Source organism: Stegostoma tigrinum, chromosome 18, assembly GCF_030684315.1.
Source record: "Stegostoma tigrinum isolate sSteTig4 chromosome 18, sSteTig4.hap1, whole genome shotgun sequence".
Lineage (NCBI taxonomy): Eukaryota > Metazoa > Chordata > Chondrichthyes > Orectolobiformes > Stegostomatidae > Stegostoma > Stegostoma tigrinum.
The window spans coordinates 21,638,954-21,656,227 of record NC_081371.1 but is presented as its reverse complement, the minus strand read 5'-3'; the positions used below and the strand labels follow the sequence as shown (position 1 = coordinate 21,656,227).

At 42.9% G+C, this 17,274-nt stretch overlaps 1 protein-coding gene across 4 annotated transcripts in view; it reads right to left on the bottom strand.

Moving 5' to 3' along the window:
- Positions 1 to 17,274, bottom strand: part of wnt5b (wingless-type MMTV integration site family, member 5b) — a 137,904-nt gene that overhangs the window by 14,498 nt on the left and 106,132 nt on the right. For all 4 annotated transcript variants that reach the window (XM_059652380.1, XM_048548442.2, XM_048548441.1 and 1 more), the window contains exons 2-4: positions 13,668 to 13,804; positions 12,455 to 12,702; positions 2,137 to 2,429 (exon numbers count right to left, since the gene is read on the bottom strand). In XM_059652380.1, coding sequence (XP_059508363.1) covers positions 2,137 to 2,429; positions 12,455 to 12,702; positions 13,668 to 13,804 — 678 coding nt within the window. The remainder of the gene's footprint in view (positions 1 to 2,136; positions 2,430 to 12,454; positions 12,703 to 13,667; positions 13,805 to 17,274) is intronic.

Below are 17,274 nucleotides of genomic sequence, written 5' to 3'. Positions count from 1 at the left end.
GCATCCCTTGGTCTCTTTGTTCGGCAAACTTTCCCAGAGCCTTACCATTAACTGTATCAGTCCTGCCCTGGTTTGCCTTACCAAAATCAACATCACATATTTATCTAAATTTAACTCCATCTGTTTCTCCTCGGCCCATCTGATCAAGGTCTCATAGTACACAGAGATAAACTTCTTCAATGTCCACTCTGTTTTGGTGTCATCTGCAAACTTACTAATCAAACTTCCAAATTCACAAGTAAATCATTTATATCAATTATGAAAAACAGTGGAGTCAGCACCAATCCTGTGGTATGCCACTGGTCACAGGCCTCCAGTCCGAAAAGCAACCCACCATCTTCAAGTGAATTTTGTATCTATTTGGCTAGGTTCCCTTTGATGCTATGTGATCCAACCTTACGAAACTGTCTATCATGTGGAACCTTATCAAACACTTTGCTGAAGTCCATATCAGTAACATTTACCACTCTGTCTTTGTCAATTTTCTGTGTCACCTTTTCAAAAAACTCATTCAAGATAGTGAGAGAAAATTTTGCACACACCATATCATGTTGACCATCCCTAATCAGTCTTTGCCTTTCTGAATGCATGCAAATCCTGTTTTTCAGAATCCATTCCAACATTTACCCACCTCTGATGTCAGGCTCACTGTTCAAATTTTCCTGGCTTTTCCTTACTACCTTACTCAAATAATGGCACCACATTAGCCAACCTCTGGCCTTCCAGCACCTCACCCATGGCATTCAATGATATAAATACCTCAGCAAGGGGCCCAATTTCTTCCCATGATTCCCACAAAGTTCTGGGAAATACCTGATTAAGTTCTGGGGATTTATCTACTTTTATGCATTTTAAGACCTCCAACACCACCTCTTCTGTTCTTTAAACTCTTTTCACGACATCACTATTTATTTTCCCTAGTTCCCTCATTTCCGTGTCCTTCTCTACAGTAAATACTGACGCAAAATATTTGTTTAGTAACCCATTATCTGTGTATCACAATTGATGGCCACGTTGATCTTTAAGGGGCATTATTGTCTCCCTAGTTCACTTTTGCCCTTAATGAACTTGCACAATCTCTTTGGATTCTCCTTAACTCTATTTGCCAAAGGTATCGCATGCCCCCTTTATGCCCTCCTGATTTCCCTCAAGGATATTCCTCCTGCCCTTATACTCTTCTGGGAATTCACGCTGTACCCAATTTATGCCTCCTTCTTTTCCTTCACCAGAGCCTCCATTTCTCTAGTCTTCCAACTTCCCTACACCTATTAGACTTGCCCTTCACATTAACAGAAACATACTGTTTCTCAACTCTCATTATCTCATTTTTAATGTCCTCCCATTTCCCAGCTGTCCCTTTACCTGCAAATAGCCTCCAATCAACTTTTGAAAATTCCTGTCTAATACTGTGAAAATTGGCCTTACTCTAACTTAGAACTTAAACTTCTTAATCAGTTCTATCCTTTTCCGAAATTATTTTAAAACTAATAGAACTATGATCACAAATTGCTCCCTGACACCTCACTTGCCCTGCCTTATTTCCCAACAGAAGGTCAAGTATTGCTCCTCCTTTAGTAGGTACATCCACATAATTAATAAGAGAGTTTTCTTGTACACTCTTGTAACAAATTTCTCCCCATCCAAACCCTTAACACTATGACAGTTCCAGTCAATATTTGGATTGTTAAAATTCTCTCGGATTACAAACCTATCACTCTTACAGATATCTAATATCTCCTTACATCTGTAAAATGTAAAATGTGCATTTTCAGCTCAGGAAAACATTAAAAATGAGAAGAATAAATTGTGAAAATGGAAATCAAATAAAAACAATCCACAATTTCACATCATGACAGGCAGAAATGCATTCCACAAAATGAAAAAAATGAGAAAATGTAGTGGTAGATAAGTTAAGGAGAGAGATACATGGACAGATAGTTAAAAGTGGACTAAAAAGGTGAGTAAGCAGCAATGGACAGAACTGACACCAAACAACTAAGGAAATATCAAACAAACAAACACAAAGGCAGATGGAAATACAAATAAGTTTTGGGAACATGCTGGAGATGGAAAACATTTTCCTGCCAGAAATGAGGAATAACCAATAGCAATAGCTCATCTCTGTTCATTTCTTACCCTCCTGCCAGCTTCATTATTCTGCAGGTTCATTAGTGTCCTGGCATGATCCACTGAGCCTTTTAGATAATTCTTCTCCCTTTCCCTTGCATCCACAAATTCTTTGGCGAACCTGTAACCATATTCGGCATTGTCCCCACAACCTCCCCACAACCAGTCCCGGGGAAGATCTTTGGGTCTGGCAGCGCGACTGCACCCACAGGTTGAGAGCTCACCCTCACGACATGCACGACTTATTGCATTTACTACACCAGCTGCTGAGATGGAATATGTGAAGGCAGTCTCTCGGCTCCCTGAAATAGGAAAAAACAACCATGGTCAATATGCATTTAATTATATGTACCAAATGCATTTCCAAATTAGATTCCCTGGTTTCAAACAAGTTCATTAAATGTTTTTGACAATTAGGTATCGATATTTGTCTTCTTTTATCTCTGTAAGTGCATATGTTTAATCCTGGTCATGTTAATATTTTTCCCTTTTCTCTGAAAAATAATTTGGTGGATAACTTACAGAAGTGAAATTTTACCCATACATGATACTAAACAGAAAGGACCTGATTTAACTGAGTAAATGGGTGTGTTTTGAATGAGTTAAAATGGGGTCCTGAATGTTATCAGGCTATTAAAATTGGAGTGCATTGATGATCTGACCACATTTCTAACAAGATATACTTTCCAGCAAGGGTGACTCAATAGTGCTCAGGTTTGGGATTAAAATACTTTCCCTCCCATGTACACGTAAGTCTATTACAGTGTCGCATTACTGGTCTGGCTTGGAGCTAATTCAGCAGCAAAGAATCAGACAGTATCCAATACTGTCGATGGAGCTATTTTATCTTTGCACATTTTCAGTAAATACACAGATAACTGAATTCACACTTGTATACTCATAGATATTGGACAGAAATGGATAGTGTGGTATGTCAGTGCTGATGTTTTAATGACTGTAATGAGGTTAGTCAGGTGGATCTCATGAAATATGCATTCCCTGATTGGGGCTGTTAATCTGTTCCAATCAGGGAGCCCCTGGCTGACAGATATGAATAGGAATGTTCTCTGAGAACTGGCTCTGAGGGAGCTGGAGCAGTGTCAAGGACTCTCCACATGTAAATAAAGGGTGATTTGGTAGTGGGATACTGGCCTCTCTGGATTTATGTCAATGTCGAGAGTGGGATTCTAGGTCAGCCCACAGCAAATGCCCAAAACAAAGCCAATACCTTTTCAGACATAAGTTTGTAATAACAACGGACCACAAACTCCTGCTAGGTCTACTGAAGGAGGACAAAGGAGTGCCGCCCATTGCTTCAGGCTGTATTCAGCATTGGGTTCTAATACTAAGTGTATATAATTACAAGTTGGATCACTGTTCAGGAGGCCAAGCAGAAATGCAGGTGCACTGAGCTGCCTCCCACTGGCGAATACACTACCCACAGACAATGTCAGACTTTGGCCGCAGTTAGATCCAGTCCTGGAAAAACTGAAACAGCTGGTAGTGATGGGGAAAACCAAAAGACCATCACAAACAAAACTGAAATCTTTCTGGATTCAGAGAGGTCAGATCACAGCAGAGGCTGTTGTATTATTCTGGAGAGCAAGAATGATTGTTCCGAGCTAAGTCACCACCAGAACTCCAGGCTGAACTCCACCAGGGTCATCCAGGGGTTTCCAAAATGAAGACATTGGTGACAAGTCAAGATAACAAAGTGTGGAGCTGGATGAACACAGCAGGCCAAGCAGCATCTCAGGAGCACAAAAGCTGAAGTTTCGGGCCTAGACCCTTCATCAGAGAGGGGGATGGGGAGAGGGTTCTGGAATAAATAGGGAGAGAGGGGGAGGCGGACCGAAGATGGAGAGAAAAGAAGATAGGTGGAGAGGAGAGTATAGCTGGGGAGATAGGGAGGGGATAGGTCAGTCCAGGGAAGATGGACAGGTCAAGGAGGTGGGATGAGGTTGTTGGTGAGAAGTTATGTCTGGTGGCCAGGATTGGATGCAGTAGTGGGGCAGTGGCCAAAGTGCCAACAAGGACAAAAATCTGCACCACACATGGGAATGGCCGGGTAAAGCCTGGACTCGTTTAAATTATGACAATGCAGGTCCTTACATGGGCACAATGTTCTTAGACATTGTGGACACCCACACAAAGTGACTGGATGTGCACAGAATTCATTTGTAAAACACAGAGACGACAATAGAAAAATTGCACACATCTTTTGCAAGACGTAGACTCCCGGAAGTATTAGTTTCACATAAAGGGCTATTATTTACCAGCAGGGTTTCTGAGTATTTCCTAAAGCCAAATGGTATTCAACACATAAGGACAGGTCCATAGCTTCCATCATCCAATAGTCTGGCAGAAGGAGCAGTGCAAACTTTGAAGACAGACTTAAAGAAACAGCCTACAGTTTCAACAGATATCAAACTGTTCCATTTGCTATTTGATTATGGGACTTCTCCTCATGCAATTACAAGGATAGCTCCAACAGAGTTGCTAATGGGGAGAAGCTGCTGCACCAGGTTTAATGTGATCTTCCTGGGCCTCAGGGGTGGGTGAAATGGCATCACGAACACCAATGCCAAACACAAGACTCTGCTAACCGAGAGCAACAGTTTCTTCAGGAGCCAAGATTTGGTGTAGGAACCATGGGAATGGCTCTGCCTGGTCAAGAGGCATGGTCGACACGAGTTCAGGTCCAGTGACATGTAAAGTTCAGTTGGGCGCGATAGTCCTGAACAAGCACATAGACCATATGAAAGTTGCAAACTCACATACAATGCAGGAGCAAAACATTCCCAACTCCTTGACCACCTTTCTGACTGCTCCAGAACCTGTAGGTTCTCTCTCTCTGTCAAGCATTGAAGATACCTTGGAATCTGTGGGCATGGCAGACAGGGCCACCTCAGTGCCTTTACCGCCTGAAGAAGAGAATGACTTGCTTCTGAAATGGTCCTGATGCAAAAGGTGAGCCACTGTTTGTTATAAACCACCCGTATCCGAGCAGCGTTGGAGGGAACCTGACTTGGTGCCAGAGGAGCAAAAGGAGCTACAAAAAAATAAAGAACCAGCCTATGTCCTCAGACTTTCAGGGGAAGGGATATAGTGATTGTAATGAGTTCAGCCAGGTAGATCTCATAGAATATCAGTTCCATGATTGGGGCTGCTAACCTGTTCCAATCAGGGAGCCATGGCTGACAGATAGGAACAGGAGAGTCAGACATCCTGTTCTCTCTGAAAGCTGCCTCTAAGGGAGTTGGATCAGTGTCAAGGACTCTCCATATGTAAATAAAGGGTGACTTGGTGAGGGATACTGGCCTCGGTGGAGTTACCTTAGATGGTTCTCATGATTCCACCATAGCCTAAATGTGACAGCTTTTCTGTAACACAGCAAAGTCACCACATCAATAAAGGTAAGTCTGATGCAAAGCAACATTACTCAAACTGATAAAGACCAGGTCTTACAGATATGTCCAAATATAATTTTATAAAACTTGCATAAACTGCAAGGAAATGGCCAGTAACTTAAGTATATCTAATTATTTGTACAGGAAAACATGTATTTTGACACCTCACATAGTATATTGCTTTAGATGTAAACATTTCCTTTTTTGTAATCTATAACAGATAACGTGCATATTTTAAGAAGAGTGGACCATGACCTGACTATTATTTCTCAATCACTGCCTTCAAGATAGGTCTGTGGGGCCTTGTCTACCATATCTATATTTAGTGCAACATGGGCTACATTCGGAAAATGAATTGGCTATGATGCACTTCAGGACTCTTGATATAGATATGTATGTTGTCATCCTATTGTTAAGTTTTTATAATTAAATTAGAGAACTCTGATAAATTACCCATTTCTTAAAACACAGTATTAACAAGGTAAACAACTATTTTTAAAAAACTGAATTTATTTAGCACCTTTTAACATAATAGTGGCATGTGCAGGATAGACAGGTTTGTCATGGGAAATGCAGGGTTACAGGGATAGATTAGAGAGCCTGGGTGGGATGCTTTTTGGAGGGGCAGTTTGGATATAATGGGCTGAATGGCCTGCTTCCACACTGTAGGGATTCTGTGATAAAATTTCTCAAGGCGCTTCACTGGAGAAATATAAAACAAAATGTGACTTTGAACCACAAACACAGCCGAATTTTGGATGATCTCAAGTTTACACAGGGTAGAATGTGGGAGACCAGCCAGGAATGCATTGGAATAGTCAAGTCTAGACATAACGATGGCATGAATGAGGGTTTCAGCAGCCGATAAACTGAGACAGGTCAAAATCAGGTAATATTATGCAGGTGAAAAAAGGAATTATTTAATGCAATGATAATAACATTTGAGAATTATGAGTATTATTGAAATGTTAATGCGTTTGGGGGTCAGTTTGGAAAATATCAGAAGCAATTGATTAACAATGAATTTTAAAAAGGCATTAAATAGTTAATGACATTCACTAAAGAGACAGTACATTATATAAAGCAAAAAGTAGTCATCTAATGATTACTGAATAAAGTGCAAAGTTTTGACTGTGTTAGTATTTTAATAGGAAATTAAACAAGGAAACACTTCTTCAGTTAAAAAAGTTAAAATTCCTGAAGAATCAGTTTTACACAGCTTCACAAAATATGAACAAAAGTTATAAAGTTGACAAAATGGATTGAAAAATTTTGCTCCTATGGTTTAAGGATGGGATGAAAGAAGGATGAATTCTTATCTACATATGCATATCAGGAAAGAATTGGTTCTCTTTCAAAATAAGGAAGAGACCTAATTGAGGTGTTTATAATTTTGAAAAGTTTTAATGCAGTGAATATGGAAAGAATGTTTTTTTGTGTGGGGCAGGGCATATCCAGGGACCATCAACAGCAGAAAGCCAATAGAAAGTTCATAATTCTTTACCCAAAGAGTGGTGAGAATGTGGAACTTGCTGCCGCAGGGTGTTTTTTAAATGAATAGTACATTTAATGGAAATCTGGAGAACCAGATGGAATAGACTGTTTCAAAAGGTGCATTTAGATATTAAGAGTCAGACAACTGTCTTGGAGCTTAAACTCTGGAAATAATTAATTGACTCAAAAAAGGCCTGTTCCTGCACCAGATCTCCACTGCAATCCTACGTAATCATTTGTTCCAATTGCAAATGTGGGTGTAGTTTGAAATATTTTAACTTAATCCAGGAGTTGCCAAACTATGGTCATGCGTCGCAGGACAAAATCGTGGGTTGTAAGGTCCAGGACCACAGTGGCAGCCATGGGACAACGGGCAATTTGGATTAAACTACAGCAGCTCAGTGTGCCCTGCAGCAAGATGCTGCCTGTTTATCAGAAGTTTAATCCAGCACTAATCTGCATATAGCCATGGGAGGAATGTGGCATTGATGTTTCTGATATGGGAATTTTATATTGCAGGTTAAATTCAAACTGAGTTCTCACACTAATTTTCATTCACAAGTGCACAATAAATTAAATAATAGATCCCAGACTGTTCAAAGTAACTATCCTCTGCCAAATATAACCATGGGTCAATTAGTATATTGTTCCACTGGAAGGAACTCCTCCCCACATCTACTCTCACCATCCCCCGCCCAGGTACCCACCCTAAACTCCTACAAACCCTCCCCTCCCCCAGTATCCACCCAACTCTGACAACACCCCACTAACCATCCACCATCCACTCTCAAAAACCCCCAGTGGCACCTGCCCCTATTTTCTCACAAACCTAACCAGACCCTCCCTCCCAGGGCACACTCACTACTCCCACAACAACCCTCAGCAGGCACACACCCAAAAATCACAACCCACACCACCCCCCCCAACGTCCCCCACTCTCAAACCCTAATCACACTCCAGCATACTATCTCTCACTCACCCCTCCCCCACAGACAACTCCCCCCACATCCTCACTCTCACCACCCCCAATCCAACCCCTCACTCTCAACCTAACAACCCTCTCCCGCTCTCATCCCCCCTCCACTTTCACTCCTCACACCCTCTCCCATTTTCACCACCCAACCTTCCCCCTCTTACATCCCTCTCCCTCCTTCCAACACCCTCCCCCACCCGCACAACCCTTCAGCATCATCGAGCCCACCCCCAAGACTGTGTCTGAAATGCATCGTGGAACAAGATTATGCACAGTGTTTCAAAGCATTTAGTTCACAAGCCCTAGGAAAGTGGAAAGAACAGAGGCAGACAGTTGTTAAATGTGGTGATCTCCAGTTGGATAAACCATAATCACTTCACCATATTCCAATGTAACAACATGTGTGTCCTCCCCATCAGGCTCTAGGTTTCACCCTGAGCTACTTCATCAATTTCATTTCTAGCTGGTTGGCCATTGCGTCCCACTGTCATGGATAAGGCACATCCCAAGTCGACCTTAGCTGTTTTTGGAATCAAATCTGTGTTATTGGTATATTTCTGAATCCAGGTAGCTGGTCATCAAAAACAACAGCTGGAAGGGATAGTTATGCCATGCTGACATTATGCACTTGAGCTGCTGGCTCTGTTATCACTTACAGTGACTTGTAAATTCCAACAACAAACTGTTATGAACTAGGATCCATCAGCATCACCCCAAGAGGCAGAAATAAAAACAATAATGGTCACTGTCCTCTGACAAACCTACCTGGTGATACTTGTAGAAAACAACTTGAGTTCCTTTTTTAAGTCAAAGAAGCATTTTCCTCACGTACTTCATGGAGACTGATGAAACTCAAGCAGCTAATAAAAATTAGACTCCAGTGTCATTTCAACATCACATTAAACCAACACTTTGTATTTTAAATAGCCAAATTGTAAAAGTGGACATTTTCAGTAAATATGTGTGATATTGGTCCAATTTGTCCATCCAGTGAAACTGCGAGTGTATGAGAGCTTTGATTAATTTGAAAGATGTAAACTAACTGTTTTTGGAGGATGCCATTACGTTGTGCCTTCAAATTCTGTTCCTAGGAACCATGGAGGAATCTGACCAAGTGCGATGGCCCCAGCCCCAGCACAGCAAACAGATCCGACTCGCCCCCAGCTGCAGCTAAATACCCAGTCAAAGCAGCAAAAAACTGACTGAACAATTTGACAATCCACCTCAGTCACTAAGTTATAGAGTCATAGGGTTATACATCACGGAAACTGGCCCTTCGGTCCATCTTGTTCATGCCAACCAGATATCCGAAATAAATCTAGTCCCATTTTCGAGCATTCAGCCCATATCCTTCTAAACTCCACCGATTCATAGATCATCCAGCTGCCTTTTAAATGTTGTAATTGTACCAGCCTCTACCACTTCCTCTGATTCCAGACACGCAACACTCTCTGCATGAAAAAGTTGCCCCTATGGTCACTTTTAAATCTTTCCCCTCTCACCTCAAACCTATGCCCTCTGGTTTTGGAATCTGCTACTCTGGGAAAAGGCCTTAACTATTCACCCTATCCACACCCCTCATGATTTTATAAACTGCTACGAGGTCACCCCTCAGCCTCCGACACTTCAAGGAACATAGCCAGAGTCTATTCTGCCTCTCCCTAAAGTTCAGACCCTCCAACCCTAACAACATCCTACTAAATCTTTTCTGAACTCTTTCAAGTTTCACAACATCTTTCCTGTAGCAGGGAGACCAGAATTGCACGCAGCATTCCGATAGTGACCTAATGGATGTCCTGTACAGCTGCAACAATGACCTCCCAACTCCCATACATCATGCACTAACCAATAAAGGCAAGCATACCAAACACTTTCTTCACTATCCTGTCTACCTATGACTCCACTTTTATGGAACTATGAACCTGCACTACAAGATCTCTTTGTTCAGCAACACTCCCCAGGGCCTTAACCATGGAGGTTTATAAGTCCTGCCCTGATTTGCCTTACCAAAATGCAGCACCTCACATTTATCTAAATTAAACTCCATCTGTCACTCCTCAGCCCATTGGCCCATCTGATCAAGGTCCCATTGTGCTATGAGATAGTTTTCTTCGCTGTCCATTACACCTTCAATTTTGGTGTCGTCTGCAAACTTACTGACCATATTTCGTATGTTCATATCCAAATCATTTATATAAATGATGAAAAGCAGCAGACCCAGCACCAATCCTTGCGGCACACCACTGGTCACAGACCTCTAGTCCGTAAAGCAATCCTTCACCACCACCCTCTGTCTTCTACCTTTGAACTAGTTCTGAATCCAAGTAGCTAATTCTCTCTCTATTCCATGTGATTGAACCTTGCTAATCAGTCTATCATGAGGAACCTTGTCAAATGCCTACTAAAGTCTATATAGATCATGTCCACCACTATGGTCTCATCCATCATCTTTGTTACTTCTTTTACTTCTTCAAAAAACTCAGTTAAGTTCATAAGACATGATTTCCCACACACAATGCCATGTTGAATATCCTTATTGAGTCTTTGTCTTTCCAAATACATACAAATCCTGCCCATCAGGATTCCCTCCAACAACTTGCCGACCACCGATGTCAGGCTCACCAGTCTATGGTTCCTTGGCTTTTCCTCACAACATTTCTTAAATAGTGGCACCACGTTAGCCAATCTCCAAACTTCTGCCACCTTTTCTGTGGCTATCGATGATGCAAGTATTTCAGCAAGGGGCCCAGCAATCTCCTCCCTTGCTTCCCACAGAGTTCTAGGGTAGGCCTGATCAGGTCCGGGGATTTACTCACATTTACACATTTGAAGACATCCTGCACCACCTCCTCTGTAATGTGAACTCTTCCCAAGATGTCACTATTTACTTCCCCACATTCTATATCTTCCATATCCTTCTCCACAGTAATCACTGATGCAAAATATTCATTTAGTACCTCCTCCATCTCCTGCAGATCCACACATAGGTGGCCTTGGTGATCTTTAAGGGGTCCTATTCTCTCTCTAGTTACCCTTTTGTCCTTAATGTATTTACAGAATCCCTTGGATTCTCCTTAACCCTATTTGCCAAAGCTATCTCATCTAATTTTTGCCCTCCTAATTTCCCTCTTAAGTATACCCCTACTGCTTTTAAACTCTTTAGGAAATCACTGGATTTCTGCTGTCTATACTTGACATACAATTCCTTATTCTTGGCAAAAATCTCAACTTCTCTAGTCATCCAGCACTCCCTGCATTTACCAGCCTTGACCTTCACCCTAACAGGAACATACTGTCTCCGGATTCTCATTATCTCATTTTTGAAGGCTTCCCATTTCCCAGCCATCCCTTAACCTATGAACCTCCGCCCCTAATCAACTTTTGAAATTTGTTGCCTAATACCATCAAAATTGGCCTTATTCCAATTTAGAACTTTAACTTTTAGATCCGGTCTATCCTTTTCCATCACTATTTTAAAACTAACAGAATTATGCTCACTGGCCACAAAGTTCTCCCCCATTAGTGCCTCAGTCACCTGCCTGCCTTATTTCACAGGAGTAGGTCAAGCTTTGCGCCTTCTCTAGTAGGCACATCTACATACTGGATCAGAAAATTTTCTTAATAAATTAACCAATTCCTCTCCATTCAAGCCTGTAACACTGTGGCAGTCCCAGTCTATGTTCGCAAAGTTAAAATCCCCTACCAATAACGACCCTATTATTCTTACCGATAAATGCTACCCCCTTTGTTTCTGAATTTCACGCTGACTGTTGGGGGTCTATAGTACAATCCCAATAAGGTGATCATCCCTTTCTTATTTCTCAGTCCCACCCAAATAAGTTCCCCGGACGTATTTCCAGGAATATCCTTCCTAAATATAATCGTAATGTTATCCCTCATCGTTCCCTCTCCTTTAGCTGTCACTGAATGAATTTTCCTGACAAAGATTTGAAATGAAAGACATTTCCGTATTAAATAAACGAAAGCAATGGGCCTTTCGACTATCCCTTTCCCCAAAACATCCTGTCAAACGATCTAAGATAACAAAGTGTGGAGCTGGATGAACACAACAGGCCAAGCAGCTTCTTAGGAGCACAAACGATCTACAGGATGGAAACGACTGAAAGTTTCCCAAACCATCTGCTGTGCATATGGAACTCGGCTCCATCTTCTGTCTGCTCCTTGACACTGGATTGTAAAACATCCATATAGTCCTGGATTTCTGCAGCCCTTGTCACAGGATAATTGAATTTCAAAAAGCCAGGGACAATGCATCGAGTCGACACCTTCCTATAAAGCGCCAGCAACAAGGTCTAATGATCGTTGAGAAAAGCCTTCGGCTGCAGTTTTGTTAAAAGGGGCCGAGCATAGCGGATCTCACACTTGCGTGCTAAACTTTTGTTTCATTGAAACATCTTTTTTTGTTATGTAGCAAAGTGGAAAGTCTCACCTATCTGCATGACCCTTCCAAACACAGAGGTGTTATCCACAGTGCTGCAGTTCCACCGCCTCTGTCTGAACTGATACTGGCATTCCTTAATGCCCGTCTTTGCCCCCTCTCCAATATAAATCATATGGTCCTGATACAACTGGCACAACTTCCTCTGGCCTTGCGACAGACCATTCAGTTGACTGCACAGAGGTTGCGCGCCTATAATGTACATCTCAGGCCGTTGGATGGGGTTCATGGCCAGCGACCTATAACAAAAGTTAAAAAAAACCGCAAATCATTCGGGCACAGTGACGAGATGAGTCATGTATTTCAGTTTCTGCTCTGATTTTCCTCGCGTGTTGCAGTATTTACCAAAAGACCCAGCGATTTGTCAGCCCTAATGCTTTTTTTTAAACGGTTAGAAGCGGGATAAAAAAATCTCACGAGTATTAGAAATTTGAAATGAAATCAGCAAATGCTGGAGATGGTTGGTAGTACCTGCAGAATTAGTAGGGAAACAGAGTTAATAATGAAGTTATTAATGAGAAGTTAACTCTCCCTCTTCCCCCCCCCCCCCCGAGATACTTGCTTATATGCGGAGGATTTTCAGTACTCTATAAGGGAAATACAGTTAATTCCGCAACATCAGCTCCACGCTGAAGCTCTTGTGCTTCAGAGAATTCCGCGTTTATTCAAGCAGCCATTCGCCCCTTTTAAAGAAGCTTGAAAAACTATATTAAGAAATTTTTCCAGATTTATTAAAGAAATTGCAAGGTTCACGTCATTTCCAGTGAACCCTGTATCATTATGGTGCGAGAGACTGCATACAGATGCACGTCGACCTATGTCTGTGAGAGAATACACATTGTGCTCAAAAAACTCACACGTTAGCGCATCTACCAGCGTGCAGTAAATGTTCGTCTGAAACACACTGGCGATATCGCCCAATGGAGTGAAACACTGAAAAACTACAGTAGTTCTGAACTTTGCTTCTCACCTTCAATTCCGCCTCATTTTTTCCACATGCACACGCGAATAGAACTCCGCAGCACAGAATATCCGTCCAAATTTCACGGTGCTGTGCACTTTTAAAAATTTATACTGACTTAACCCTCCATCCTTGAATGCAAGCAAGAATCGCCAAACCCCGACTGCGAGGTTTCCAGACCATTGCGAACCCTCCCTGACTCGACGGTAAATTGAACAGCTTTTGCATCCCAAAGTCACTTACCACCAAGAGTTTGCCTGAACCAGGCAGTGGGAAGAGCCAGAGAGGAAAGCGGCAGCCAGCAGAACGTGAAGCCCAGTCATGGTGAGCCTGGCCGGGCTAAGAGCTGCATCGAGTGCTCCTCGCACTGTCACTGAGTTCTGGAAAGAAAAAAAAGAGCAGGTAAAGGCTATCAATCAGGCTGGCTCAGTCCCTCCACAAGTCAGGTTCACCTCCCTTCCTATTCTTCTTATATCAGGCAAACGATCCAATTCTACTCTTGGCGCAGCACAAGCTGAGGTATCTGAGCTCCGCCTGAATCCTCGCGAATCTCTTCCAGAGAGTTTTTATGGACGGTTCATCTCCTCGTTCCGATTGGTCAGAGACTGTCACACTGAAAGGGGGAAAGCTTTTTGTTAAGCTTGGCATCTGAAAGTGAGTTTCCACATTGAAACAAAAGAACAACTTGTTGAAAGGGACATTTCCTCAATCCCATTTGTTCGTTCCCCTCAGAAACTTGGAGAGCTCCCTACTTGAGAACAACTAAAAGCTGGATTCTAACTCTGCTCAGGTCTGAGTGCGGGGGTTGAGGTGGTAGTGGTGGGGGGGGGGGGGTGGCATGAACTGCAGCCAGCTCCAGTACAGCTCTCCTTGCGAGCAGCTCCCGACCACCAGTGTTACCCAAACACCAAATGGCCCCAGATTGTGGGCTGTACAAACACAAGATGCTGGGGCTGGCCGATGATCCTCCAGCAAAATACCACAGTCAGGCCAAGAAAAGCGCCTGCCCATCTGCTGAACCGTTCAACGAGCTGAATAGAAATTTGGCGGCAATAAACTTGCGGCCATCAAACAAGTTGCTTCATACCTGTATGCTTGACGGCGTAAATATAAAAGGTCGGGCAGATGAGTCATATTTTTACTTGTTAAAACAAATTTTATAGAAATATGATGCACTTTAGTACCATAACTAAGATTTTACTGGGTCTTAGACACAAGCTTCGGATGGCAGGCACAACATCTGCATTTCATTAAACAATGAATTCATGTTAAATAAGCAAAAGGCATTTAATCAATGTCTTTTTGGAGGGTTGCGGAGAGAAACGGGGTGGGTGGGGGTTGCTTTCCAAGACGCTAGAAGCTTCAGTGATGACAAGCGGACCTGGCGACCCCGAACTAACTGGGCGGTGTTCCTGGGGCCGGATTGTGTGTATATGTCAGGTTGGGGTGTGTTCAAATGATCAAGGCGCAGATTGCACATCTCCTCACTCCCCAATGTACTCTGCTGCAGCGCCACTCCGGAAACTGCCTGGCGGCTTGGACAACACCAACGCAGCCTGCACCCGACACCCCTTCAAAAAGATCCTCACTTCCAATCATGCTCCTGGAAATCGAGCCTTAACTCTGACGTGGTGTAAAAAAGGATTTGCAGCATCCTCCGACTGACCGTGGAAGCGAAGACAAAGTATATTAAAGCGCAGACAAGATTTCGTTACAGAGGATATATAGACTTTGCAGAGGGTATATAGACATTGCAGAGGATATATAGACAAGGCTGGCGTTTCCGCTCGCGGTCTCCCTTTTGCAAATTCAAAAGGGTTTCATTTTTTACTAAACTTGGCGAATGATAACTGAACAGCAGTGATACAGTTATTACCAGCACCAGGAACCGTGTCAACACGTGTTCCTTTCAAGGCTTCATTTACAAAATGCTTAAAGCGGAACGCGAAGGGGAGACAGCACTGAGAGCTCTCAGTTGAGCTCTCTAGTTCGGTCTCCCTCACCTGCAGACTGCAGAGCTAGTCCATCCACATCTCCACCTGGCCAGCAGATGCTGACCCCGCAGCCACACAGAGCAGAAAGGCTAACCTCTCAGTGGCCCAGAAATACAAAGCCACGCAAATTCCCCAAATTGCTTCCTTCATGTTAAATTCAACACGAGCAGAACCACCCGGATTGCTCAGAATATTATTATATCCGATTGGTTTAAAATATGAAAAGCGAGTAAAGCATATCATCCCGCAGCGCAAGGTCAGAAAAAGCTCAAAAGTCCACTCATTGACGCTTTTGGATGCGCCAGGTTTATGTTTCTTTTCTAACCAATTAATTCAGTGTAAAATCCCTTGAAATAAACTGTAATGACGGAATGGGAACCACGTTCATTTTCTACATTAGCTTTCCACAATATTTGTAATCGTTCCAGTGCCATTCGTGTTGTGTACTCTTTGAAATAATTGCTGTCAGCGTTTGATCAGTTAGCCCAGTCACACCACCTCTCACAAAAATATTGTCAAACGCACAAGAAACAAGAACATCACTCAGAGGTAGAACCGATCACCCCACTGTCTCCTGCGGATTTCTTTAGCGTTCCTTTCAAATCTATAACGAAATGAGAGTTTTGAATTTATCGTACGATATATTTGTCCGTGTAACCTGAAAATAGCTTCACACTTGGCCGGATAACACTGTCTTCTGCAGGAATCTGAAAGAATGTGGCTTCAAATACAACCATGACAAGTCTTTAATAACTCCCAACTTTCACCAGTCCTGCTATTAACTGCAAACAATAGTGAAATCTCCCAATTAAATTGCTCCATTGTGTAAGAAAATCCGTATGCTTTTTTTGGGCACCTAAATTGCCAATGTTATAATTTCAAAGGAATAGTATCTTTATCTGCGCAATTTATCCACAAGCTCATGGACATGGGTGATGGAAGCTCAAGGTAATTGGAATATTTACAAGCTACACAGTAGATCTGGGAACAATTCTTGTGCCATGATGATGTCAAATTTGCTGGCAGTATCACGAGGCAGTGCTTCGTCAATCCTATCTTAATAGGTGAACAGCAGATTGGGAGTTCGGCCCCGGATAAGCAGAATATGACAACGGCCAATAGCAAAAGTGCATTTTCCAAATCCATGCCATGAGGAGAAGTTTCTTCTCTCAGGGAGTATTTGGTCTGTAGAATTCTCTTCACAGGAATACTGAAGACCAGGTCATTGAATATATGAATTAAGGAGGTTTTTGATCAACAAGAGAGGCAAGAGTTATTGGGTAGACAAGTCATTGGCCTCAAACATATTGAATGGTGGAGCAGGCTCAAGGGGCCGAATGGTCTATTCTTGCTCCTAATTCACATACGGGATGCCACTTTGGCCACAATGCCATGTTTGAATTCCCTTCAGTGTGGTTTTGAGACTCAACACAGTATTAAAAGAGATAACAAAGTGTGGGGCTGGAAGAACACAGCAGGCCAAGCAGCATCTTAGGAGCACAAAAGCTGATGTTTCAGGCCTAGACCCTTCATCAGAAAAGGGGGATGGGGAGAAGGTTCTGAAATAAATAGGGAGAGAGGGGGAGGCAGGTTGAAGATGGATAGAGGAGAAGTTAGGTGGAGACGAGACAGACAAGTTAAAGGGGCCGGGATAGAGCCTGTAGAGATGAGTGTACGTGGGGAGGTAGGGAGGGGATAGATCAGTCCAGGGAGGACGGACAGGTCAAGGGGGCGGGATGAGGCTGCTGGGTAGGAGATGGGGGTGGGGTTTGAGGACGGACAAGCGGATAGGTGGGAGGAAGGACAGGTTAGAGAGGAGGGGACGAGCTGGGCTGGTTTTGGAAATACAGTAGGGG